The sequence below is a fragment of the Pagrus major genome, chromosome 16 (genome assembly GCF_040436345.1).
Source record: "Pagrus major chromosome 16, Pma_NU_1.0".
Classification (NCBI taxonomy): Eukaryota; Metazoa; Chordata; class Actinopteri; order Spariformes; family Sparidae; genus Pagrus; species Pagrus major.
This window is the reverse complement of record NC_133230.1, coordinates 19,787,580-19,814,836: the sequence shown is the minus strand read 5'-3', so window position 1 is coordinate 19,814,836 and position 27,257 is coordinate 19,787,580. Positions and strand designations below refer to the sequence as shown.

Genomic DNA, 27,257 nt, shown 5'->3' with positions numbered 1-27,257 from the left:
GACAAAAGCAAACACACTTTTTAACTGCAGCCTAAAAGAGGAGAATAACAGTACATGGTATCATGTGCCTCTCAGTTCAACAATCAAACAATTTTGCAAACATATGACCATTTGCTTACATATTAATACGTCATATATAAATATTAAACAAGTCGCAAGGAACCTATTGGATTTATTTCTCCTCTACATATTAAAAACAGTTCTTTGGTGTGGTCACATCGTCCTCAAAACAGAGTATCTGGAAAATATTCAACATTTGGCTTTAAATCAAAATAGATGAAAACAACTGAATAAATCTTTTTATGTTCCACGGTCCACTTTTTACTGCTGCTGTTGTCCCCAGAGTCGGAGGAGGGTGTTCCCTCCAGCAGCCTCAGCAATGACATCAGGCGTCGCCCAGCCCAGAGGGGGCTTTCAGGCAAAGTCGTCACAAACTGCTGAAACACAACTGAAAAGGCAACAGCTGCACCAGCTCCGTCTCTGGGTACACTCAGCGGCATGAAAACTCACTCAGTCGTTAAATATTGCACATGCAACACCAGAGTATAAAAGATGAACTATAGCGAGCAACAGTGCTATGATTGATTTAGGATTCGTTTTCGTAGTGGTCTGTGTCTACATGTGGTATCAACAGCAGCTGCAAGCAGAGAGAGCAGATCTGAATATGTTACTGTTACTGCTCAGTGTGCAAAGCATTTGTAGCTCATTAAAATATACTATACTGACAGTAACAGTAGGTTTTAGAGGCAATACCTCCTTGTACTTCATCTGTATGGACGGTTTGTAACCATACAAATACTGTGTATAAAACTTTCTGACCAAGAGAGACGCCCAAAGAACCAGTTACAAAGAGGATAGAAGGCAAAGACGTTTTTTCAGCTGCCAACACTGACAAGAAAGCGCCTCTCTCTAATTGTCGGAGGATTTTCCTTATCTTGGATCCCAGAGGAAATTCCTCTCGTTTCCTCCACACGCAAATTACACTGCCAGGTACTCCTTGGCTTTCTCGAGCCCCTCCCTCAGGAAGCTGATGTAAGTGGATGTGGACGGGTCCTCAAAGCCACCAGAGAAGCTGAAAGTTGCTCCTTCCTCCTCTGGTTTCATGGCCGTCTGGTCCAGGAAGAAGTTGGCATTGATGTGGTGGACCTGAAGCCAGAAACAGGAGGTAAATAAAAGACTTTCCATGAAAAGGAAATAAATGGAGCATCAATAACCATGACATGTCATCACAGTGGGAGTACAATGACATGAAATACTGTAAGTCGACTGGATGTAACATTTTCCCCTCAGACGCTGCACAAGCTAGGGATAGAGGGTGATTTTAACAAATCCAGTTTTAGTCTTGTACTTCTACACATGATTTGTGAACTCTTGTGAATGTTTGATAAAAGAGTAAAATACTTACAATAGTTCCATTGGGCAGTGCCACCATCATCTCCACAGGGAAGTTGTAGTTCTCCAGGTGTAATCGGGCCTTTTCACTCAACTCATGACTGTGCTCATCAGCCTGTTTTAGGGAAGAAACATTAAGTATGACATAGTTAAGATCTGAAAATAAGGAAGGTAAGTGTAGTACAAAGCATTTTTTTTCTGTCACTGATCACCTGCATGTTCTCCAGCTCTCTAACCAGAGACCAGCTGCTTATGAAACTCTGGTTGAGCAGCGCCAGGACGGGCGAACTTTCCAGGACTGTCTCCCGGAGAGTCCGCCCCGAACCTACAGAGATGTAACAGACAGAGATGTTGAATATTGACAATACACCTAAATGTACAATTCAAAAAGGTTTATTTCAAGGTAGGGTGACCAGGTGTCCCGCTTTATGTGGGACTACACAGGAATTTTATCCCTAGTTGTAATTGCAATGCATCAGCTTAAATGGTGCAATGATACTTAAAAATCTATTAATAATTAATTTCATTGAAAAGTAATAGTTTTATATCAAACCATACATTGCATTTGATTCCCACAGAGTGTACTGAACTAGTAAAGGGTGCATTTTACTGCTTTTAAAGTATCTATGCTCCTGTATGAAGCCAGTGGCCTGAAAGTTGACATTACTGATGGTGACATTGGAAGGAGTGTGGTCTTTCTTACACAGTTCCAGAATTTAGCACGTCTTCACTCAGACCAAATATATACAGTACTGATTTAAGTTGTATTTAAGTAACAGTCAGATGTATCTACTGACAGAAGACTAAAGTAACACTATTTTCCCCCAGAGACTCTCAGACTGTGGAAAACCCTGCCTGCAGAATTTCTTATATAAACCTGTTTTTATCTGGATGAAGCCCATTTTATCCTTGTGATTTCAATATTTTCTCAGCTCTCAGTATCAGCGTGTAATGCTGTGGCGTGATCTCACCTCAGCAGGACTGGTCGTCTAATGCTCCCCAAAGCAGAATGGAATGCACCAGTTTGTTCTCTGCTTCAGCGCGCTCGAAGGCCTCTGAAAAAGGCAGGTAGGACACCTGGGAGGGAGCACAATGAGGACAATGAAACTGTTGACTTAAAGCCAACAGTGTGTTGACGAAACACTTGATGAATTGTTACCTTCTTGAAGGGGTAGAAGGTGACATCGAGGCGTCGAGCGGCTTCTTGCCGACTGAGTTCTGATGTCCAGTGGATGTCCTCAAAGACAAACTGGATCGGCTCGCTGCTGCCGTCACGACTGTCGATGATGTTGCCCTCCTCATCCATGATGATGGAGGGAGTGGATGGGCCTGTGGACTGCAGCTCCAGCTGTGGACACATTAATAACTTTTAATAAAAGGCAACTTCTCATTAAAAAAACATGACGGACTTTAAGCTGTAACCTTAACTTTTATGAGAAAAGAAACTTAAAGGGAAAATATTTGATGATCTTTAACATATTTCTGGGAAAAAAGGCTGAAATTAAATGAATACTAGTCACATTCCAACATTAGGACACACTGTGAGGAGGACAGTAAATCAAAACAGTGACAGGACAAAAATCATTAAAACCACTTGGAGAGTAATTGCACTGAATGAGTTTAATTTGGCTTAATGAGCTGGAACAACATTAATGAAAAAAATTAATACTTTGGGCACTCCATCATGCTGCTACACTAAGATAAGAACAGTAAGTCACATGAATATAGTAATAGAGACACTCTGCAGCTGTACCTGTGGCAGATATCCGATGTCGACCTCCATGTTGCTGCTCTCACTGGCCCCGTACAGCCACTCCATGTCCACATTCAGAGACCTGGAACACAACAGGACATTTCACACTAGAACTACAGCAGCTGACACGCTGAGTGGGGAGTGATCTTGAGGCAGTCACCTGTCATTGGGGACGTAGAGGTGAAAGTGGCGGACGTGAGATGCATCTTTAGACAGAATAATGTTGCCGGTGAACTGTCCCGGGGTGAACCAGAAGGGAAAGTCTGGAACGTCGTTGAGCTGGAATTCAGCATGAATTCTGCAGGAGGTGAACACAATGAGTTTTTTTGTTCAGCAAGATGTGTTCACATTTTTTTTCCACTGTGACAGAATGAAAAGAAAGGACTGTTGTAGCCTATTAAAAGTGCATTTCTAGCCGCTTTATCACATATAGTGTCTATTTAACATTTTGTGTTGAAAAAGGTATTCCAAGATATCAGAGCAAGCTGTCTGAAAGTCAAAGCTGAGGGCAAAAAATATGAAATGTTTGGTGGTTTAAAATCGCTTCTGTTCAGCAGCTGACTCATACAGTACTTGCAGCTGCATTAGCACACAATGATAATGTATCTTTGACAAAAAGTGAACTCAGTAGGTCGGATCGATCTCTGCATGCTGATTTTAAATCCGAATCAATGGCTGCCTGCCAGGGAGGACATTACCATTAAAATTCATAGTTTGTTCTAGATAAAAGTCAGCAGTAATGTAAAGTACACAGAATTAATGGGCTAAAAGAAGAAAAAGCACCACTCGGGCCTTTCACACCTCTTTCGGAATTGCTCCTCACCTGAAGACGATGTCATAATAAAAGTCGTTGCTGGCACGAATGCAGGCGACTGCGCCCTGAGGAGCGAAACGTGCTTTGATGAAGGGCCGAGGGTGGAACATACTCAACAAGGAGTGGATGAGAACCTGTAACGGGATAAGAACAACTATTAATATACAGTAAGATCCTCACAACCAAATCTGACGTCACACAGTGACAGGTCTTTTACCTCTTTGCCTTTCGGTGAGGGAGGGTGGTAACGATTGTTGGGCAGGTACCCAGTGAAGATGTTGAGCTCGCTGGGAATCACCCACCACGTGTCTCCCACCTCGACCTTGTTCTTGGGGGGCAAGAAGACTCTGAACTGGCTGGCGGAGAAGGTAGAAGAAGGCACCGCTGGGCTCTTCCAGGAGCGCAGCCCGCCCAGAGAGCTGTGAGACACCTGACGAATTCCACAAAATAAGAAGAAATGCTTTTGCAAAAAAAAAATCTACATTACAATTTAACCTACAAGGTAAATTGTAGGTTAATGTGATGACTATAAGTTAATTCTCAGCTATTTTATAGTTGATTAAAGTCTTGGTTGGTTGCTTACACATCTTAATATAAGAAATACAGTTAGAAACTTAAAAGGAAATCATTTTTTAAGCCCCCAGTTTTTGTGGACCTGAGGTATTCAGGAAACTTGTGTCGCAGGTGGGGAGCATGAAAACTAAAAGCTGCTCCGCCTCTCTTGGTGGCATCTGTCACAGATGACTTTATGTGTCTGGGTGCTACATAACGTAAAAAGTAAATCAGAAATGTATTTAAGCCCGAGACCATTTAGTGCTTTATGGACGCGTAATACGATTTTTATATCTATCCTTAGACACAGTGGGAGCCAGAACAGTGATTTAAGGACTGGTGTAATGTGCTCCACCTTCTTTGTGTTGGAAGAGCTGCAGCTGTCTGATTGATTTTTTTTTACAAAGGCCTGAGAGGACACCATTACACTGCTGAAAATGATTGCATGAAGTTTTTCTGTATCTTGTTTAGACAGGAATCCTTTAATTCTTGCTGTGTTTTTAAGGTGGAAGTAGGTTGATTCTGTTATTGTTCTTATGTGGCTGTTGGAATTCAGGTCCGAGTGTATAACTACACCAAGATCTCTGACTTGATTTGGAGATTTCTGCGTCATCGATTCCAGGCTCAGACTGAGAAAATGTATTGTATTATTTATAAAATCCTGTTAACAGTCAGCGATCCACCCACAGATGATTGATGCAGCCAATGAGATCTTAAATCCAGTAACATATAGTTTATTACAGTTTTAAAAGCCATAAACTTGGAAATTATCCAAGTTTAGGTCGTTTTATGCATTTTGCTCCTTGAACAGGCTGTTTTTCCACCTAAGCACTTGTGTTTGACTATTTAATATACACAAAGTTAATGTAAATAAGGAAATAAAGAATTATAATAAGTGTTTGCCCCTGTTACTCTCAGGCAGGGTTATTTTGAGGTCATAAAATTGCATTTTTATGCCAGGCACCTGGATGTTTCCTCAGAAAAACATGTGTTAAGCATACATTTTCAGTTATATTGTAATTAAATTCGAACTTGGACCATGTGAGACTATTATGATGTGGACCTATTGTGTTTTCCAGCTAACCGGCAGTTACAGGTCATTTTTGCATTCAAAACTTAAGTGAGAAAAATAAATAAATAATTCAGTGTGTTCAAACTCCTATAGACTAAAGACACAATGCAAGCTTCTGACAGCTTGGGGAAGAAATTCAGCTTATAACCTTTCAAAAGAGCCTGAAAGCATGCCTGTATTCCACATGGTTCAACAACAGCTTTGAGTTTACTTTAGGCTGGACTGGGATAGGTGTTTCAGGATCATTTTACATACATTTTCAGGAATAAGGACAGGTTAATACTAACAGAATTAAGTCATCTGCTGAGCCTAAACAGTGATCAATAGAAAGAGAACAATAAACTTCCTCTTACCCCGAGGAAACCATCCTTGCTTTTTGTCATAGAGTCCAGCAGCAGAGGCTGCATTTTGGCCTCCAAGGTTAAAGTCTCTCCATTGGGGTCATGGGCCACTTCCTCCTCATAATCGACCGGGGGTGTTATTCCTGCGAGGAAGTCACAGGGATCCCAGTCAGTACGTGGGGTACAAATGACCAGTGAGAGTAGGAGAAGGCATTGATTAAATGGGACATTCGGCAAGACAGATAAAGTGATGTACCTGTGAGTTTCTCAGCAATAGGTTTAAACTCCTCCGGACTGAGATAGAGATCGTGATCGGTGTCTAAGGAGGAGAAGAGAAAAAGCCCCTCGGCACCCAGAGTACGAACACTCTCTTCCTGTAGGAGGGGACACAGACTGATCCTGTCATTTACTCACGCTTCAAGGATTTTCAATGCAGCATCAAAAGTAGGACAGTGGGTCTCATCACATGAAAACATTTTTGAAAATATACTAAATGACAAAAATATTGTTGTAGATGCATGATCCCATTGCTGCAGTGCTTTGTCCCTGGTGTCAGAGCACTTATTCATCCTCAGCAGTCCAGTCTGGATAAAGATCAGCCCAGAGGCCACAGATTCTTAACATGTGTTTGTTTCAGTCAGACCACCCTCTCTCCCAGGCAGATGCGTGCCTACCAGCGCTTGTACAATGGAGGGAGAAGGGGGGAGGGAAGGTGGGAGGCAGCAAGAACAACTCAGGGACCCACTGGAGCCAAACAAGCATTAGATTAAAACAAGAGGTTGAGTTTAACCAGCTGTGGCACAGATCCAGCTCCCTAATAAAACACCCAGGCGTGGAAAAAAATGCAGATGTGGTGTTTAGTGGCGACTGATGTCTGACAAATAAATGAGTCTAACACACATTTCATGTAATGTGTCCTTACAGCAATGTTAAAGTAATTAAAGGTTATAAAACGTACCAGAAGGTCAATGGAAACTTTCTTTTAAAACAGGCATGCATCTTACAGTAAACTGGCATTTTCTGACATCATCAATCTTCAAGTTGCTTTTCAGACACAAAGTTAAGATCAACGCATATTTATGAGACGTGTGTAACGTGTAACTACAGATGGGGCTCTCACATGACGTTTGATGAGCTTGGCATCTTGGTAATACTTGATCCCAAAGGCGAGAAGAGGGACAGCACCGACTAGGAGCAGAGTCCACAGCCCCTTGGAGATCCAGGATCCAGAGCCCGGACTCTGGTGTCCACGCTGCGGCGAAATTTTGCTCCCATCCTCGGGGGATGTTTTATCCACGTCTGCGGCCATCCTCGACCTCCACGACAGCTATTTAGGCGAGGGCATTATCGTCGGATAGCGGGCAAAAAGGCTACCAGCGGTGGTCGTTCAGTGTAAACTTTGTCCTTAAAGTGGCGAGAATCTTCCGACAGTTCTGTTATCTTGTAAGCCGGGGACCGCGCGTCTTTCCCGGCTGTTACACTCGCTGGCAGCAGCTGTGAAATGCTAGCTAGCAGCGCAGATTTCTTATTCCCCCCATCTAATCTACAACCATTTGGATGTGGTTAACATGAGTCAAGATAGGAGAAAAGCGGATATTGGGCGATGAGGGTGTCAAAATAAAGGTACAGGTGTCTACTTTCTGTGCGGAATGATACAAACTTGCTTCCGGGGCAAAAATCGATGGTTACATTCAGAACTTCGGCACACTGTGTCCCTCCGCTCGGCTCTTCTTCCTCGACAGGTAACATTAGACACAAGGAAAATACCTTTAAAGATACAACACGCTTCTGTACATCAGGCTACGATAACATTATTACATTTCTCTTCACTTTACGGCCGAGTCAGTATAGCTAACCAGCCAGTTCGCCGTCGAGAGCATTATTTTGAAAGCGGCGACCGGAAGTTTGTGTACATCCTGTCTGACTTGCCTGAAGTCGGCTCCTGGCACAGTAGTCACATTTTAAAGGGGCCGGGTTGCCTCGTTCCCACCAGGAATGTCTGCTAACAAGCTTCAATTATATGTTTCCCTGCCAACGGAAGGCCGTCATTACATTTTTTGCAACTCATGTCTGCCAAAAGAAGTGAAGGCTTTTTTTTTTTGTTGGACCATTCTTTATAATTTCAACATATCTCTGTCACGATAACTTAATTTCATATACACTTTTTTTGTGTTTTCATTCTGCATACAGGAAAAATATGGACAAGCTAATTGGATGATAACCCCCATCTAGATTAAGACAGGAGAAATTACCATTATCTGGTATGTGTGTTAGACCACTGTGTTGCCAAAGAAATCACTAAATCAATAATCACCATATATTTGATATTGCCTACAGCAGCACATGGAGCTCCAGCTAAAGGTTAGTCTGGCAGATGCTGTAGTTCCCAATTTTCCTGGCTTGTGACCCCTGAAAATGAATGATCTTGTGGCCAGTCCATCCAAAGAGAGTTTCAGGATAGATGCAAAACATTGGCCTGGATATAAACCTCATTGTCGGCATGTCCATTTTCCTCAGTTAAAAGAAAAATTGAGTGACAGGACTTTTTTCCATTCTTTTAAGTGTACAGGAATGAAACAGCTAAAATTCAAGCACTTTCAAGTTACTCAAACAAAAAATATTCACTCTCAATGCCTTCGTCATCACAAATAAATTACTATAATGCAAGAATTCCATTATATCCACAGCAATCATCACTTTGTTTATTTTACCAGCTTTCCATTGATAACTCTGATGCAACAGGGCTGTTATTATTTCAAAGATTAAAAGATGTTTTGCTTTTCATGAGTGATTGTGTAGAAACACCAGATTATGTTGAAAGTCAAGTATATTACTAACCTTGAAAACGAAACAGTTCAAAAAAGCATTTCTCGAACTTTCAAGACTTTGTACGAACTCTGCTGTTGCAACACAGTGTAGTCCTATATTGATGCAATCTGGCTGAATCCATGGTATGTTATAGTTTATTTGCATTCCACACAGTCCTACACATACTCAATATTTACATAGGTACATTTTGCATTACATTACCCAGTATAGGGTAAGGCTTCCTGAATCTGGTGACAGCCAGACATCTAATGACCAGAAGTGTGTCACATAAAAGCATTTAACAATGCACTCAACATTTGTGACGGCAAGGGATAATAGAAGCATTATCCATTTTATTTAATACTTCTGTTATTGAAGGAATAGTCCAACAGATTAGGTGTGCAGCTCTCAGGCCATGTCCTCTTCCACAGGCTGCGTCTTTACTTCCACTATTTTTGGAGGGATGTAGGAGCCCATACCTGCTGCCCTCTCTGCCTCTGCCTGGGTGTACGGCTCCTCTCTAAGCTGTTTCAACCTGGACGGAGAGATGGAGAGAGAGAAGAGGTAAGCTCTGAAACGAGCAGGGACGCTTGGCTGCAGTACATCTATAGGTCACAGATAGGTCATTTAAAGTTTAACTTCCAGACAAGAAATGTAGGAATATAATGGGGATGGGACGATAAAAGATTTTAATCGCAGATTGTGATAAAAAAAACAATAAGCTGACTGTGGTGAATTTTCATTATCAGGCTAATCAAGACTAGAGATAATTGTGATTATCCTCACATGAGGGACTTGTAAAAGCTGTCTAGCTCGCTGATGATACAGTCCTTTATTGGTTTCCTGATTTATTCTGAATTGCGTAAACCTGTCCCCATGGCTGAAGACATGGCTTGCACATTGTATTCCCTTACAAAAACAAGTTAAATCATTCCAAACAAAAAAAAAGAGGGAAAAAAAAGGATACTACCATTTATTAATGATGACTTATTTAAGATTATTAGTTTTTCACAAAAAGAAATATATGTCCTTTCTATGATGCAATAAAACTTGGTCTCCTAACAAAATGTAAGGTTAAACTGTCTCCAGTGTGTGTTAGTGCAATTGGAAGCGTTTTAAGAATACTTTGATGATTATCTGGATAATATCGTGAATCGCAATTATGTTGGACGGGTAATCGTGACATGAGATGTGCATATCGTCCCATACCTAGTATGTAACACAGAATACGTGGGTGGGATGTGGTGACTTACCTTCTTTTGTGCACTTTAGTTTTGAAGTGCTCTTTCAAGGATCTCATATCCACAAAATATCTCCTGCAAGACATCAAAAGTCAAGGTGTTAACAATCAAATTCAAGATCAAGACACAACAAAACCCAGCCAGTCACACGCTATTTTATCTTTATTAGTGCAATTGTTGGGTAGTGGGTAGCCTAATTCTCAGCTAGGTCCATCAGACCAACAGGTAAACTCACGCGCAGTGTAAGCAGTAGTGTTGCGCACATCCTGTCACATCGTAGTCCACCTCCTGATGTAGGAGCTTGGCTGCGGTCCCAGGTTTCATGTCTGCGTGGATCTGGTCCAGGTCTTTGGTCCTGCGCTTTGTCTTCCATGTCTTTGCGATGTTCTTCTTCTTATCACTCTTGTGATTTCCTGTTTGTTTGGACTTTCCCATGGTGGATGCTACAGGACAGGATGAAAACAAACCCCGTCAGACAGCACGGAGACAGCAACACAGATAAAGTTGTTTGTATGATAAATATCAGTTAAAAACTCAAGTCTTAATCGTCGGGTTAGTCATTACACCACAATTTTGGGATGTGCACCTTTAAAATAAGCTGGATACGGTCTTATTTAACTGTCGAGTGTGTAGAAAACAGAAAATCCAGCCTGCGTAGACGTTTTTAAACCGAATTTGCAATTTTTTGGCACCAAATCACGACTTGTGAAGTAAAAAGTGTTCCTAATCGAAACTCTCAGCTCAAGACAATCAGTCATATAACAGATTTACTTCTAAAAAACACTTTGCGTGTCATTTTTAGCTCTGCTTACCTTTCACACGTGTGGCCGAGAGATATTTTTCTTTTACTTCCGGGTCAACAAAAGTTAACGTTATACCTCCTCACCAGTAGAGGGCGCCAAACACCACTGCTTAGCAAAAAGGGCTAAGAAAAAAAAAGAAAAGAGAATAATGTAATATTACGGTGATAATAATGTCAGTAATAATAAGTTAATAATGAAAAGAAACCACGAAATTCAAAACATTTACATGAGTTCATAGTTTTTATGTTTATTTGCCGAAACTAACATTTTTTAAAAAGTGAAAAAATATTAAAAGCTGAGTATCAATTCAAAACTGAACAGCGTTTTATTAAAAGGGAACCGCAGTAGTTCAGTGTAATGTAATTTTCATATTCCTCCTCTCAGGTGAATTATGCTCAAACACCTTGACATGTTACCTTCCTTCGCGCTCCGTAACTTTCGCTTGCTTTGGTTTTGATCATAATAATAATGGATTGTATGGAAATAACAGCAGTAACAGTAGTGTACTTGTGTATGTAGAAACAGTGGAACAGGAAGAAGGGGTAGCCAAGAAAAAAACAGACAATTAATTAAAGGCTATTAAATTGACGTTAACGCTAATTTACGGACAAAGGGCTACGTTAAATAAAAAAAAACAGATGTATTAACATAGTGACAACAATAACTACAACATACAACGAATAATAACACCGACAAACATAAAAACCCATTTCTACAAGACGCCCCTTTCGCATTCTCGGGTGAAGTTTAAGTGACATCTTTAAATATTCCGAAAGTACATGAAGGCGGCGTCAGACTGCACTGCATACGCGCCGTGGCGGAGAGCGAAGATGGCGGAGAATAATGTTGAACCAGAGCACGAATGGAGCGACCGGGCCCTGGACACGGCCGAGGACACTCTGGTTGCAATGGAAACCCTGCTGGCCACACTTAGAGCCTTTGAAGACGTACTCAGGCAACAAGAAATATCCATTGCATCCTCCACGGAGTATTGCGACAACTTCTGTCAGGTAATGTGTACATGCAACATCGAAGCTATCGTCAGGCTAACCAGCGTTAGCTCATCCAGGGTTGTTTTTCTCGCAGCCCGCAAGCTAGTAGCTTAATCTGCGACGGCTGCTGGCCCGCTAGCTAGCTAGCTGCCTGGCTAAGTGTAGGATTGGTGTACAACCAGGGAACAGTTGCACAGCTGTGTGTTTATGTTCGCATACTTCTATGTAATACATAAACAATCACATGCATACATTACGTGCGCATGTGATTCCACGCCAAAACATTTTGGGCTAATTATAATGTACAGTGGCAGATGCAGTTTGCTGGTTCAAGTTGATACAGTAAGCCCTCTTTACTTCCATTGATATAACTCTTTTAAGACAGCTGCTTCTTATTTCAAACCATACTGGCACAACAGGAAGCCTAACAGATGCTTCAACGCACATGACATGGCCAGAATGTGCACATCATGCATTATTGCATGTGTGCGGGGCGGGGCGGCGTCGCGGTGTGTTTATCCAAATGTCCTCTCTAGTTGGGGCGTGAAACCACTCTGAAATGGCATTTTGGTCATTTTAAGGAGTTGGGCCAATGTTTACCTATCATATTTAGCATTCTTCAGCTTTTGTTAAAGAGCCAAATCCTGTGCAGCCAAGCACTTTTGTTGTTTGTGTGTTCAAATGGGCTGCCAGTGCTGTGGACCCACCATGTTGTAATTATTCTCTCATCAACAACGCAGGTGCACTCTTGTTTGAATTGCCCTCATTCCCTATATCAGGATTTGTACTTTGGAAACCAAATTTGGGGAACTATCTCATTTCCCCACCTGCGTCCCTGATTGGAAAACCCCCTAACCAGTTGACACTTTCCTTTTTAATGCTCAAGCCAAAGTACATGTCGTTCAATTAGAGAGGAGCCTCCAGTGAAAGTTGGTTACCTGCCAAACTTGAATGTAGAGAAGAGTAATTCATTAGCCAGCTCACTCTGACAGCACTTCTGTGTTTGGATAGCAGCTGCTGTTGAAGGATACGCTTTTGAAAACTTTTGTCTGAAATGAATACTCTCACTGGGGAAAAAAATGAGTCCATCCTTTCATATCTGCTTTGGGTAAATTTAATGCTTTTTAGGCTCACAATAATCAACCTTAAAATTTGTTGTATGTATTTTTCCTTATGAATTGGAAGTAGTCTGGATGTAATTAGCACACTGATATATGTCTCCAGGGCTGAGACCTTATTCTTGGCTTCCTTTGAGATGGGACCGTATATTTAGACTGAGGGGAATTAATCTGGTGCCTCTGTAGACCTGAGCACCAACCAGCAAGTTTCCTGCTGTCTGGTAAATGAAACTCCTGGGATGTTGATAGTGATGACGATTTAATGTGTGCAGCTACACACAGGTGACACGCTGGTTGAGTCATCATGAGTGTGTCACTCATGATGTTTTTCATTATTGAAGGTTCAGGGTTTGTCATATGCTGTACAGTCAAATCCCCTCTGACCCAATCAGGAGCATCTCACACCTGACAGTGTCAGCTGGGATCAGACTGGTGTCTCCAGGTGGAAACCCCCTGTTCATTCACAGCTGTCTGTCATCTGATCCCCTCTTCTGATCAAGTATCAACAGCGTTTTTCCATAACTTTTTACTTTATTGTTTACATCTTGCAATATCTGTGTGTGTGTGTGTGTGTGTGTGTGTGTGTGTGTGTGCGTGTGTGTTTGTGTTTATAGGCGCTGATGCACTATGCTGGGAGCAGGAACTCCATGGAGCATGGTCTGCCTCTTCTCGAGGTCTACTGTCTGTCCATAAACTGTTTCGCTGCAGCTCGATCTCACCTCACTGCAGAGTCTGACAGAGTGGCCCTTGTTTTGAAGAGACTAGCGTTGTAAGTATTGAGTTTGGTGTGCACATTTAGCAGTCTTGGTTGTAGAGCACCTTGTAATGGATTTGAGGTGAAAAGGTCAGCTTCTTCAATTTTTTTATGAAGTCCTTATTAACCTGGAAACACAAGCCTACAATTTCTAGTCTGCTCAATGTAGTCTTAATTTGCTTTGTGCCATAGATGACTGACAGTTCCGTTCTTCATTTATACATAAGTATGTACCCTTCATATCCATAACCAGATGAATGCACAGCTAGCTGGGTTTTTGCACCTGATTTTCAAATTTCCAAAACAGGGTGGCTGTTCTGAAAATGTCAGATATCTCCCATACTATTAACCAAATTGAGTTTCTCCATAAATTTAACGGACAAACATGCAATGCCCTTGCAAAATCACGCCTCATCATTTATATTTTTAGCTTTGTTTTTTTACAAGTTTACGAGGCTTCGACAACTATCCAGTCTTGCTCAATTACTTCACTGTGGATTTTTTCCCAGGCTTGAATCTTCTCAAATTTTGCATTGTAGTCTGACTTAGTGAGAAAGTTCCCATAAAGGTATCAAATTGCATTTCACATTAAAAGATACTGTATATTTGTCTTTCTTTTAATTTCAGTTTTATTTCTTGGTCCTAAAGTCCACACAAGGGCTGCAAGATATCAGCTGAAATCAGCATCTTGCTTAATTGCTTACTTAAGCTCTAACAATAACTGACAGTGTCATTATAAATGGACTTGCATGCACACGGGACTCTCGGTTTTCTAAATGAGCTGCATATTAATTATTTGTAACATCCTGGATTAATAACTCTGAGTAACATTTATTCTATAAATGTAATAGTCGAGTTAACGTTTAGGTTATTGCTAAAATAGAAACGAAAGTAAAAATACTCGATAAGAGTACAAAAGTAGTAGATGTAAGTAGACACTCAGCATGTTAAACCTACATGCAACCACTTGTTTCATTAACTCATTTGTGTGATTTTCTGTCCTTTTTGTTTCTTGGCCGAGCACTCATTTTATATGATATAGATACAGGTCATGTAACAAATTATATCAAATTAGCATTTCAAATAACAGTAAGAATTCAAACTCCACTAACTCTGATATGGATGAACCTACATAAAAGACATAAGCACACGCTGACTGACATTGATCAGTTGTTACTTTGGATTAGATGTGATTCTTGTTGTACTTAATGTGGTGGAAATTCTTATTAAGAAGTGAACAAATAATAGATGATTCACACAAGGTTGTCTTTCTGTAATTTAATAAAGTGGTAAAAGCAAAGAGCAAACGGAGTTAACCAATTTCAGTTGAAAGGCCAGCCTCATTCACCAAGCAAACCCTGGCAGAGACTGACCAAGAGTCACAGACAAAGTTAGAGTTTATAGCACACTCAGAGATAGCTCGAGAAAAGGAGATTTTCCCAAAACAATATCCAGCTGACCTGACAGCCTTGGATGTACCCACAACACCCGACATGCGCCTGGGGAGAACAGATTGCTACTGTGCACAAACAATTTCAAACAATCAGCGAGGTCACTGTATAAAAGTAAGTCAAACAGTTCATACTTAGGTCAGGTCATAATTCACAGTGCTAAAAAGTGTAGTAAACCATAAGGTTATAGATCAATATGTGAAATAAAACCATGCAAGGTAATGCAAATTAACAATATGTGGTTAAATGCAAATGATACATTTTGCTATTACACTTAAAGATTTCATGCTGCAGATGACAGCCTGTCTGAAGGAATTTACTGAACACTACTTAAATTAGGTCGATTAGGGATTCATAATGTCTTGCGATTAATTGTCAGGGCCACAAACCACGGCTCCACTGACACTCCTTCCATTTGCAGATGTTCTCATATGAGGGAAAGAGGTTGTTTCAGTCTATTCAGCTGAATAAAAAGGATCTTTTAATAGATTCTCTTATAATAGTTAAATTTAACTATCAGCAGATGAGAAAAACATGTCACCACTGTCCACTGTATTTTCAAATGAGTATTTTTGACATGTTTAATGTATGAATATGTAAAGCTCACTTCTCTTGAACATTAAAACTGAGCTAGAGCTTTGTGGTACTTTGTTATACCACCAGAAGTATAAGTTGTGTCACAGGCTGGGGAAAAAAAAAAGTGTTTAGTTGAGATTAATGTCTCCAGACTTTATATTTACACTGCTTCTCTTTTGTAGTTGTGTTTTTATTGTCAAGAATAGAACTGTCCAGAATTATCATGATTCACAGAGATCATTCTAATCTTGTTTGTTTTTCTTTTTTGTAGGAGCTGTTTTGAATTGTTGCTGTCGGTGCCTGAGAATGAAATCCCATATGAAGCCTGGGTTCAATTTCACCACTCGGTTCAGGTAGAGAGCATTGAGTTTCTCTACATTCTTTGCTGATGAGTTGCAGATTTAAATCCTATCCTGATGACTTGAACAAAAAAAAGTATTTTTGTTGTGTTGGTGTGTGTGTTAGAAAGAATTTAGGAACTTGATTATATGTGCCTCAGTGGGGTGTTATCAAAAACCTTCTCATTGAGACTTGTGAAGGCTGAGAACAAATGCCCCAAGCTGGTGTAGATGGCAGTTTTGTCTTTTTCTGCCCTTGTTGAGTCTAAACCACCACTGTTTAGAACTACTAACTCATCATTGGTTGTCAGTTGTGTGCCTCGATATGACACAAATGTATGCTTGAAATAGTCTTTTCCCCAAAGGATTTAAGGTTCTAAAATGAGCAAAGTAGTCTTCAAATTATTTTAATCCATTTTGCAATTTGTTTCTAGGTAAAGAGCCTTTCAATCTCATGGGACAGCAGGTGTAGATATACAGCAGACTTCAAGTCTTGTCCTTCCAAATTTGCACTGAAGGGTTTGCAGTACACTCTGCTATGACCATTGATTGAATATGTCCAAGATGAACAAAACTGTGCTGCATGAAGAGTCAGGGGAACTCATTACCACACTGAAACAGTCTAATATAGATTTTAAAAAGTACTATAATTTTCTTTGCTGTCAGATCGTGTTCTGCTGAATCACTGTAAGAAATAAAGCAGAGTGTGTTATATTTGACTGCATTCCTCAGTAGAATTACATAGTTTGATGTAATTTCAAATAAGAAAATGTTTTGATTAAATCACTGCACACCCTGTGTGACAGGAGTGTTGGAGAAAGATGAGTCCTGGTTATTTGATGTGATTTCAAATAAAGTGCTGAACACACGGTTTTTGTATTTAGATTTAACGTCCTTTGTGCGTTTTATTGCAGATTGCCCATGACACATTGTTACAGTATGGCAGCACAGACCTTCAAGCTTTACTCCAGATCACAGGAGAGGGAGGAGCATGGAGCAACCATGTCCTTACTTCTCTCCTCACAGGCCAGCCCACCAACTCAGAAGAAGGTTGGAATCTAGTTAACATTATCCAAGTTATTTCATTTGAACATGACGGCACAGACTTAGGCCTCGTCATGGTTGCTAATCATATTGTCTTTGAATTCTATCGTTAGTTGACGCGTACATCAGCTTGGAGGGCGAGGGCTTCATGGAGATGCGGGTGAAGCACCTGGAGAAGATGGGCGAAGTGGCCAAGGCGGTGGTGCTGGCCAAAGCTTGCACTGAATGCAGCTTCATCTCCAACCAAGCTACCTTTCGTCAAACTTTTGTCTCCCTGCTTTGTCACCTGCTTCCCAATGAAGAAGCCATCATGGAGGTAATACCACACTTTGTTTGCAAGATGCTCTTTGACAAAAAAATACTCTTAGCCTAATTAATGGATAAACATTAAAACATGCACAAAAATATAGCCAAGTGGTTGGAATGGTTTGCTAAAAGTATAAGGTAAATGGTTGATGTGGATTGGTTAAAGTATGTCATGACTAAACATTTCAGTAGTTGGCTAAAAATTTGTAATAGCTGGCTAAAAGGATAAATGGTCAAAAAAAGTCCAGCTTCTGCTTAACATGCTGTTCAATATTAAGAGACATATGGTTGTGGCAAGAAGTGTAGAAGGGTCACAGCAGGCTGAGCGACAGTAATTCTCTCCCTCTTTGCATAATAAGATGGATATTATTGAACTGATGAATAAAAATATGGACATATTTGCAAGTCAAACTTTTTTTTATAAATATGAAAAGGGTGTCTATTTATAAGGTTTATCTGCACCATCTCCAAAAATAGAGCCTCAAATTCTCATGCAAATGAAGCTTCCTGGTGTTCAGTTTGAAGACTCAGAAAACCTTCAATCTTTAGGGATTCAGTAAAACTTATTGTGAATTCATTTTTTCCACCTTTTTTAAATGTATGAAAAGGCCCAACAAAGAGCTGAGGGTATCTGTAATGTTTAACTACCAATCTCTACTTACGATCAGAAAAGACAGTGACTCAGGCAATGACGTGTACATTCTTAAATCTTCATTAGACATGTCTCTCAGACATGCTTCCTCATTGTTACGTCCTGCCACTGTTGTGACACCTGTCTCCATTCCCCAACCTTTTCTTGGTATGCTGTGAAAACCTTGTATGTCCAGTTTGATATGATCATGCTTTCAGAGCTATTGAAGGATCTCAAAGGTGAGAGTGTTTCATAACCAGTTAAACATTCATTGTAGTATGTTTAACAGATTAAATAAAGCATATTCACATATGTGAATGCACTGATGTTTGTGATATGCTCCCATTATATATACCAGTCCAAATGTATAGCCAGATTACTCACGCCTTTTGTGTGCTTATTGCACAGCCCACCCTGCCCCTGATGGAGGCCCCTGTTATCTTTATGGTTCATTACCTTTCTTGCTGTCCTCTGCCTTGGCAGGGGGGAGGGGATAGACAAAGTTCAGGAGGTCAGCGATGAATGCAGAAAAAGTGAGCTGGGGTGTCATGAGTGCTGCAAGTTCAAACTGAACATTTAAAGCCTTTTGCCTTCATATGCAAGCAGTTAAATACTTCATGTGATGCATGTTTTGCACTAATATGTTTAATTATAAAGAGTTAAATGATCTTAAATTTCTTATTTATGTTATGTTTATGTATTGATTTTAAAACTTCACTACACTGTATTTGTATTTATGATTCTTTTTTGATAATTTTGCCCTCATAAGAGAATTGACTGTAGAGTGTGACATGTGTCGTGGCAACTGAAAACCAGTCGCTTGTCTAGTGCAGATGAGAGTTGGTCAAACACCAAGTTCAACACAATATTTCTTTTCTAGAAGTTCTTTTATTGCGTCACACATCAGCAGCGCATAGATGTTGACTGGAGAGAGGCAGTCTCTCTCAGTCGTTTATAGTTGGTTACATCTACACAAGGTTATATCTGGACCACTTCGAAAAACACTCCCATTATCTCCACTTTCTCCACAGGTTAACATAAATTTAACATGCACGTACATCCCAAAGTTTATGTTTCATATATCAACCGTTATCAGAACACATATTTCCAGGAGGGGCTACGCAGAAAGGTCACAAAAGTACTCTTTAGGATGAACTCCTTGGACAAGAGTCTGTTGTCTTGTCTATGTTAGGTTTTTCAACTCTCTATCACATACGCTATGAAACCATATACTCTGCAACCATAAAACTGTTACATGACATAAACCATTGGAGGCCCATAGACACAATGTCGCTCTTAACACATCTTCTATACTCGTTAAGTTTCATATGCAAGAATAACATCAAAATAACAAAGGGACATTTGGGAATCTCCCTTACACATGTGATAAAGGTTTCTGGCTGTAATCAAACTAGGGACATCACAGTTGCATGATATGTTTCATGAAATGCTGGATCACTGGTGTGTCATGGCGTCTTTGTTGATGAAATTATATTTAATCCCTAATATTCTTTTGTAGCAACTTGAAACAGGGTAGAGTGACTGTATGGATGCACCGATCCAACACCCTCTCTCAGTACCGCTAAAACATTGGTGCTCTCTTCCTCCCAAATTTAAAATCTCTGTACCCCACTGTGCGGAACCAATTAGAGTCATGCTAATGTAAGGTTGATGAGGGATTTCTGTGGCATTAATAATTAGGTCGGCAGCCCCACATGAATGAATGTAACTGTATATAGTAAGGGTTGGTCACATCATGATGTACACCTGATCTAAATAATAAGGTCAGTATCAGTACTGATCAGCCATGTCATACTGGTGCACCCTAACTGAAATGTTTACATAATTGCTCTCTGACTGCATGCTGTTTTCTTAACTTTCAATATTGTATTTACTCCCTCAACAGATCTCCAGACTTGACTGTAAGGATGTACTGGAGATCACATGTAATTTAGAGACTGAGGGGGAGGAGAACACGGCCTTCATCTTGTGCACAACTTTCCTGACACAGCAGCTTCAGCAGCAGAGCCTTTACTGCTCCTGGTGAGTAGTTCCTTTTTGGGGTCAAGAGGTTAATTGAACTGAATGTATTGTACATTATGTATTTATGACTACAGTCAAATGTAAATTGACAATCTACAAACATCTGGATGTTTAAAAAATCTCTAATCAATTAAGTTGAGTTTTTTGTTATTGCTGTGGTCAAAATTATACAATTACTTAATTTTCTTCTTCAAAGGGAGTTGATTCTGTTGTGGAGTAAGCTTCAGAGGAGGATCGACCCCTCGTTGATGTCTCTTCTGGAAAGATGCCTTCAGCTAGGTGCCATTGCCAAAACAGTCTACCATTTGCTTTCCCTGGTCCGTGTCATTCAGACAGAGGTGAGCCCAACAGCCATACAGTCTGTTTTTTATACTGGATTTGTGTTGTTACATCAATTATATGGGTATAAGGCTCATTTTCAACCAGTTAGTTCCAGGTACGAAGGAGCCTTAGGAACTAAACTCAGGAACTAAAAGCTTTCTTAGCAGATGTTTCCTGTTAGCATTTCCATCACATCTGAAGAGCTATGAAAATCAGTTAGTCTGCTAACAAGTTAAAAAATGCACACAATTTACTACCATAAAAATCAAACATTTTTCCTAATTTTGTTATAGCAGAGAGAAAGGCAGTGCTCTGTGGTTCTACTATGAACACAAAGAAGCAAAAAAGAATGATGTGGAGCACCAGATGGTTGGAAAATGCAGACAATATGGTCCGTCTGTTCTCCAGTGAAGTTCAGCTTTATATCACAGCAGTCTCAAGACTACTTAAAAATAAACTTATTATATTTAAACAAGCTCACAACTGTTTATAGTCGTGAAATTGCTCAAACTGCAAAATTTCTGACAAACCAGAAATGTCAGAGTCCAGTCCTTACTCTTTGGAGTGATTAATCAGACTTTGTGACTGCATGTCAAATGAAAACTCCATTAGTGGGGTTGTTAGTTGTTTCCTGGGAGAGCTGCCCACTTGTACAATAGTACAATTTTCAGGTACTTTACTAGAGTATTTTAATTTTCTGCTACTTTATACTTCCCCTCGACTACATTTATTTGATGAATTTAGTTACTACTTACTTTCCAGATTCAGATTATTCAGTGTTTATAGGCTATTGATTGTGATGTGTTACCAATCAGATAGTGGTGAAAAATCACTGATACTGATAGTCAGAAAAATGCTGAACATAAGCACAAATTCAGCCAGGGCTGATAATTGGTCTACCCCTAATTTGTACGAGTGCTACAGTACAGCTACTTTTTCTCCTTCCAAAATCAAGTTTACAGTTGCTCTTGAATGGGATGAATTCACTTCTCTGGGTCCCAATATGAGAAAGTAAAGTTAGCCCTGTTTTAATATATTAATTAATTTTGCATTTTGAAATGCAATGACATTGTTCAAAGAGCGTTTCAGCATATGATGAATATAAAATGTGTGTGTTTGGAAGAAAATGTGTTTTTCGTCTAATTGATTTATGCTAATTACATGTCTTTCTTTTCAGGCGGAGGAAATTGGGGTGCCTGCCTCAGTAGAACTTTGTGTCAAAGCTCTTCAACTTCCAAAGCAGGATGACTCAGAAACAAGGATCTCTGTCTGTAAGACTGTGTCTTGCCTTCTTCCAGACGACCTTGAAGTGTTGCGTGCCTGTCAACTCACAGAGTTCCTGCTTGGCCCCAGCCAGGAAGTCTTTGGGTGCCTTGAAGAGCTATACTTACGGCCAGACCAAAAGTACGACCAGGAAAGCGAGGTTATTCCCAACTCACTGCGCTGCGAGTTGCTACTAGCACTGAAAGCCTATTGGCCTTTTGACCCCGAGTTCTGGGACTGGAAAACTCTCAAGTATCACTGCATCTCCCTTCTAGGGTTGATGCCGGAGTCAGAAGGAGAGGAGGAGGAAGCCGTGGTAGACAAACAAGAGAAGGGTAAACAACCTGAACCAAAGGGAATCCCAGTGAAAGTAGAATCTGAGCACCAACAGAGGATAAATGGAAGTCTTGATGGTCATGAGCAGCAGGATGAAAAGCAGTCTTCTAACTTACCAGAAAGCCAAGGAGAGTCCGAGACAAAGAAACACAAGCTGTGCTGTCAGATTTGTAAGAGGTCGGTCACTGACACCCAAATAGTTCACCACTCCAAAAGACATGCAGAAGACAAATGCCACCCCTGCCCTGTGTGCTTGGAAAAGTTTAAGAGCCGAAAGGATCTTGTCCCTCACATGAAACAACACATTCAGAGTGAAACACATCTTCAGAAAAACAATGTAAAGAAAGAGGACATGGAGAAACAGATGGACGAGGATGATGATATTGAACCAGGAGAGATCACCGTTGACCCTTCCTTAATGCTGTATTACAAATCCACACATGATCCAGACGTGCTGCACCACATCGTGCAACAAGCCAAAACCGTGAAAGAGAAGCATGTGGACGATGACGAGCATGTAACGTTCGAGTACATTGAACAACACTTCAAGCTGCAGAACCGGGATGAGTATCAGTGTCCAGGAACCGGGTGTACGCGGATATTTAAACATTCCAAGTACTTGTATGTCCATTTAAAGTCAGAGCACAAAGGTGATGAGAATGTGAAATATTTTCATCAGATGAGAGACAAGCGAGAGAAGTGTGTTTTTTGTAGACGCCATTTTGTCTCCGCTTACCATCATCGCAAACATCGAAGAATTCATTATGGTGATCGGCCTTACGCATGTGTGGTGATAGGTTGTGGCGCTCAGTTTAGTTCCTCCAATGAACTTGTCTCACACAAACAGACCCATGGCTATCAGCTCAACTACCAGTGTGAACTCAAAGGCTGTTACGTCACTTACTCCGACTTGGGCCAAATCTATCACCATGAAGCACAGCATTTCAGAGATGCAGCATTTACTTGCTCTAGTGCTGAATGTAGAAAATACTACTTATCCAAAAAGGAATTCATAAAGCATTTATCCACACACAACATCACCTTCTCTGAAGAAGACTTTGAGGCTCAGAGGAAGGCAAAACGGAAACTTCTTAAGGCTGTTCCTGAAGTGACAACCCACCAGAATAAGTCAGTTGATAAAGAAGAGATTGTAAATGAAGATGTTGTAAACTCCTCCTCATTAAGTTGTGTCTCCTCTTTGGAAACCTCCGACACCAAGGAGCCCAAAGCAACTATGACCTTGGTGGCTGTGTGTTTTGATGGAAGTAAGTTCACCTGTGGTTTTGAGAAGTGTGGTATGACTTTCTCCAGAGCCAGAGATGTCCAGCGACATCTGAAATGTGCGCACCCAGAACACCTTAAACTGGAGAACAAAGAACACAAGCATGACAAAGAGCGAGGCTCAAAGTCCAAATTGATAAAGGCTGAACCTGAGCCAGACAATGAGGACAAGGGAAACAATGAGCTCTCAACTCCCATTCAACCCACGAAGTCTGGCAAAGAAAGAAAAGCATCCACTCAACCCAAAGACAGTGAAACAAACTCCTCAAGCCTTCAAACAAAAAATGATGCTCTGAAAGAAATACTGATTGGGCTGAGTAAACTGGACCTGAATTCTTCATCACCTCACAGTGTGCCAAGTGAGGCCCCTCAGCCCCCCTCAGAGCCCAATGCATCACAAGTATCTCTTCATCAGGCAATCATGGCCAAGCCGCCTGTTGTAATGCTTCAGACGAGACCTCCAACTACGCCTGAGGAAAGGGTTAAAACCGAAGAAGAGGCATCAGCAGCTGATGACGAAGGGAGTGGTGAATCATTAGCCACTGCTAAGCCATACATCTGTGGGATGAAAGGGTGTGGCTTTCGGACTGCTCAGAGTTACAGCTTACTGCGACACTATAACACCAAACATGGGCGTACTGTTGAACAGGCCAAAAGGTTGACTTCTTTGAAAACTACATCTTTTAAGCCTTACGTCTGCCATCTTTGTTCCAAGAGTCACAGAGAAAAGCATGTGTTGAGGGCCCACTATATCCAAGTACATAACATGAGTGAGACTTTGGTGGACAAAATAAGCTATGCATCTAAACGATACGAGGGAAACAATGACCCTTCAGATCATACATCTCAGCACTCGACGAACCACGATCTAAAAGTGAGGAAGAAAGAGATCCCCAAGTTGCAAAGCCAACACGAGAAAACAAACTCAACAGTGGATGCTGAAAATGCACAAAACTTTGACAATCATTCTCCATCTGAAGAGGAAGGAGAGGATGAACCAGAGAGTAGAGAGGAGGACAGTGAGCAGAAGGGAGAAAGCGAGGATGCAACAACACAGCAGGTCAGAACTACAAGACGCCTGGTAGCCAAAAGTAATCTGTGCTACATATTGGATAAATTCAGTAAACCCTTTCATTGTGTCGCAAAAAACTGTGATGCAGCTTTTTCCACCCAGGGAGGTCTAGTGCGTCACCTACAGTTGGTACATCATTACAATCGCTCTCAGCTCTTGTTGGAAAAAGACTTTGATGCACCTCACAGTCCAGAAGCCAGAAAAGAGCCAGCCAAAAAAAGGCCTCTCCCCAACTGTGATGAACCTCAGCCCCAATACAAATGTCACTTTGCCAACTGTAGCACTTCCTACCACCTTAAAAGCAGCCTAGTGCGTCACACTCGTGATTGCCACTCACAACCACCAGAGCTAATAAGGTGCAAGTTTGAAGGCTGTACCAGAGTTTTCAGCCATGATGAAGCACTTAAAAAACATACGCTTTATAGTCACTGTGAGTACTACGATTCACTGGTGGTTCGTCTACAGAGCACTCACAAAAAGTCAATTACTGGATGCCAAAAGAAGCTCATTGTTGCACCGCAGAGTCCTCAGAAAGAAGAACCTGCTTCAACCACCACACAGGCTGAGATATCGAGTCTGAGCCGAGTCGAGTCAGAGCCTGAAGAGACCACCCAGCCAGAGGAAATAATTAAGGAGTCTGTCGAGGAGAAGACATTGCCAAGAGAAAAAAAGTCCAAAAGAAATTGTTTCAGCCGCTTTGTCTTCAGATCACATGAAGAAGCACTACAGATGTGTCAAGACCGCTGTTTGCGTGTGGCCTACCCATGCATGGTTCAGGACTGTGATTCTGTCGTCACGTACATGGGAAGCCTGCACCGGCACTACCTGAAGGTTCACCGCATGCGTCGAGAAGATCTTGTTAAGAATGACGCTATGCTTGTTTTTACCGCTGAGCAGCTCGAAGAACTGATTCAGAGGAAGTCGGCCACACCAATAGTTACAGAAGTTACAGAAGCATGTGTGGTTCACAAAATGGAGTATCAGGCAGAGCCAGAAAACACAGAGGGGCAGCCTGCACCCATGAGCTTACACTCAATCAAGACAGAGGCACAGGAGGAGGAGGATAAACATGATTCATTGGGATTCCCAGAGGAGGAAGTGGAGGAGCCACCACCACCTGTTGAGAGAAATGGCGTCCTTGTTGGTGCAGACGAGGTGCTTTACGGTGAACCGAGCACTGGCGGGCACACTGAAGAGTCAGCCGCAGCACCATCACCTAACACTCAGAAACAGGAGGAAAGATTGAGCTGGGATAAAATCAAACCTCTTCTTCGTCCTGTCACTGTTGACCTCTCGCCACCATGCTCACTGCGCTTTACTGCTGATGAGGGCTTCCAAGACGTTTCAGGCACCAAGGATGGTGGTAAAATGGTGAACGGGTCAGCTCCCACTCCTCCAGTTCGCCAGCCCCTAAAACGGAAAAACGAACTGTCTGAACAGCCGTCAAACTTGAAAGATACTAACTCTCGTAGCCCTTCTCCACGCACGTTTGACATTGCTGCCTATAAGCCTATTGGCTTTGAGTCCTCATTCCTGAGGTTCATACAAGAGACATCCCCGAAAGAAAAAAACGCAGCTCCGGTGAAACGGCGAGACTCTTTCAGACGCAGTTGTTCCGTTAAGGAGAACAACCAGCTGGGAATCACTCACACCCGCAGCAGACGCACTCACTCCCCAATGCTGAAGCCACACGCGATGACTGGAGACTTCACATCAGTCCAAAACTTGAAGTCCATCTTGGACAAAGCCCTGGCTGGGTGTGGGGACCTGGCCATTAAGCAGCTTCAGTACCTCAGACCTGTGGTGGTTCTGGGTAGACCCGTGTCCACCACCGCCCCACCGGACCTCTTCCCATCAGACACCAAGAACAGCAAACTGCTTCTTGGAAGTTAGTTTAACTGAACACCTTTTTAACATAGCTATGGCAAATTACTTTGTATTTTCACGAGCTGTGTACCAGTATTTTTCTTTCTCCCAAAATTATAGTATTACGTTTCTTTGTTTGCTTTTTAATTTGCCAAACTTAAGCGTTAAAGAAATTAGCGTTAAGATAAAAACAAGCTCAAACGGTGCACTTGAGATTCAAGTGGATTGTTTTTCTTAGACATCTATTACAAAAGCAATCATGTAACACCTGTTATGTTAACTCATGAAGTGTATATACTGTAGTTCTCAAAGATAAATGTACAGATTTTCAGATTGTTAGACATGGTCAGTAGCGTATTGCAAGGCCTTTTCAGTTGTGTGAAAATGTGACTGAAAAACATTTCCTTACTACAGAGTTCTTGAGGAATGTTTGGTTATTTTTCACCTCAGTTTATATTAAAAATCAGTGTTGGGATGCAGTGGAAAGGTGTTGGCTGACATGTATGTAACACTTTCTAATAAAAATAAATGTGGAAACAAATATAAAGCCCCCTGCTTTGCAAATAAGTGACTTCTTTTTGGTCGTTTGGAAGAGTCAGAATGAAGTGGCATCTTAGGAGCTTCTAAGTGACGTGCCGAAGGGCCAAACATTTACATTTACCTATGTCAGCAATGAATTTAAATTTGTTGAAACAATGCACTTTTAATGTTTCTCTGCTTTGTTTACTAGTTTTCAAGATTGAAAAAGAAACATTATATAGATGATAGTACAGGAACAAAATGGTGCCAAACTTGTCAGTTTAATTTCTTGTAAATTTTCTCTGCTTGTAGTATTTTTTTTTTATAAAATGAGAATTTTATGCTAAGCAACAGACTTAACTAATGAAAGGGCTACTTAGCCTACCAACAAAATGGTCAAAGTGCTGGAATGATGTTTTTAAAGGGCTACTTTTGTCTTTAATTTTGTAAATGGGCTGGATTACCAACCAGGCAAAGCTGCCAACTACTTCAGGGCCTAGACTCCATCAACTGTGTAACAGTTACATTGTGGAAATTTAATCAATTGTAATTTTGTTTGGGAAAATGCTC

The 27,257-nt window shown here is 41.1% G+C and overlaps 3 protein-coding genes across 4 annotated transcripts; 1 reads left to right on the top strand and 2 right to left on the bottom strand.

Annotated features, from left to right (window-relative positions):
- Positions 1-159: 159 nt before the first annotated feature.
- Positions 160-7,334, bottom strand: selenon (selenoprotein N). The gene is made up of 12 exons (XM_073483288.1): positions 7,045-7,334; positions 6,181-6,298; positions 5,937-6,067; positions 4,177-4,389; positions 3,969-4,093; positions 3,306-3,443; positions 3,146-3,227; positions 2,552-2,740; positions 2,364-2,469; positions 1,605-1,717; positions 1,406-1,507; positions 160-1,146 (listed from the first exon to the last, which is right to left on the bottom strand). The coding sequence occupies exons 1-12, from the start codon at positions 7,231-7,233 to the stop codon at positions 979-981; spliced, it is 1,674 nt and encodes a 557-aa protein (XP_073339389.1). The 5' UTR covers positions 7,234-7,334; the 3' UTR covers positions 160-978.
- Positions 7,335-8,869: 1,535 nt separating this feature from the next.
- On the bottom strand, positions 8,870-10,868 carry znf593 (zinc finger protein 593). Of its 2 annotated transcripts, none has more exons than XM_073483282.1 (4): positions 10,786-10,868; positions 10,209-10,416; positions 9,986-10,048; positions 8,870-9,267 (listed from the first exon to the last, which is right to left on the bottom strand). In XM_073483282.1, the coding sequence occupies exons 2-4, from the start codon at positions 10,406-10,408 to the stop codon at positions 9,141-9,143; spliced, it is 390 nt and encodes a 129-aa protein (XP_073339383.1). In that variant the 5' UTR covers positions 10,409-10,416; positions 10,786-10,868; the 3' UTR covers positions 8,870-9,140. The 2 variants fall into 2 exon arrangements, with proteins under 2 accessions (XP_073339383.1, XP_073339384.1); XM_073483283.1 differs by lacking the exon at positions 10,786-10,868 and adding an exon at positions 10,560-10,692.
- A 704-nt stretch (positions 10,869-11,572) lies between these two features.
- On the top strand, positions 11,573-26,735 carry rlf (RLF zinc finger). Its single transcript, XM_073483291.1, has 8 exons — positions 11,573-11,786; positions 13,501-13,655; positions 15,939-16,020; positions 16,920-17,055; positions 17,163-17,365; positions 19,893-20,029; positions 20,226-20,367; positions 21,528-26,735. Exons 1-8 carry the CDS (start codon positions 11,607-11,609, stop codon positions 26,193-26,195), a joined length of 5,703 nt encoding a protein of 1,900 aa, XP_073339392.1. The 5' UTR covers positions 11,573-11,606; the 3' UTR covers positions 26,196-26,735.
- The last annotated feature ends 522 nt before the right edge of the window (positions 26,736-27,257 follow it).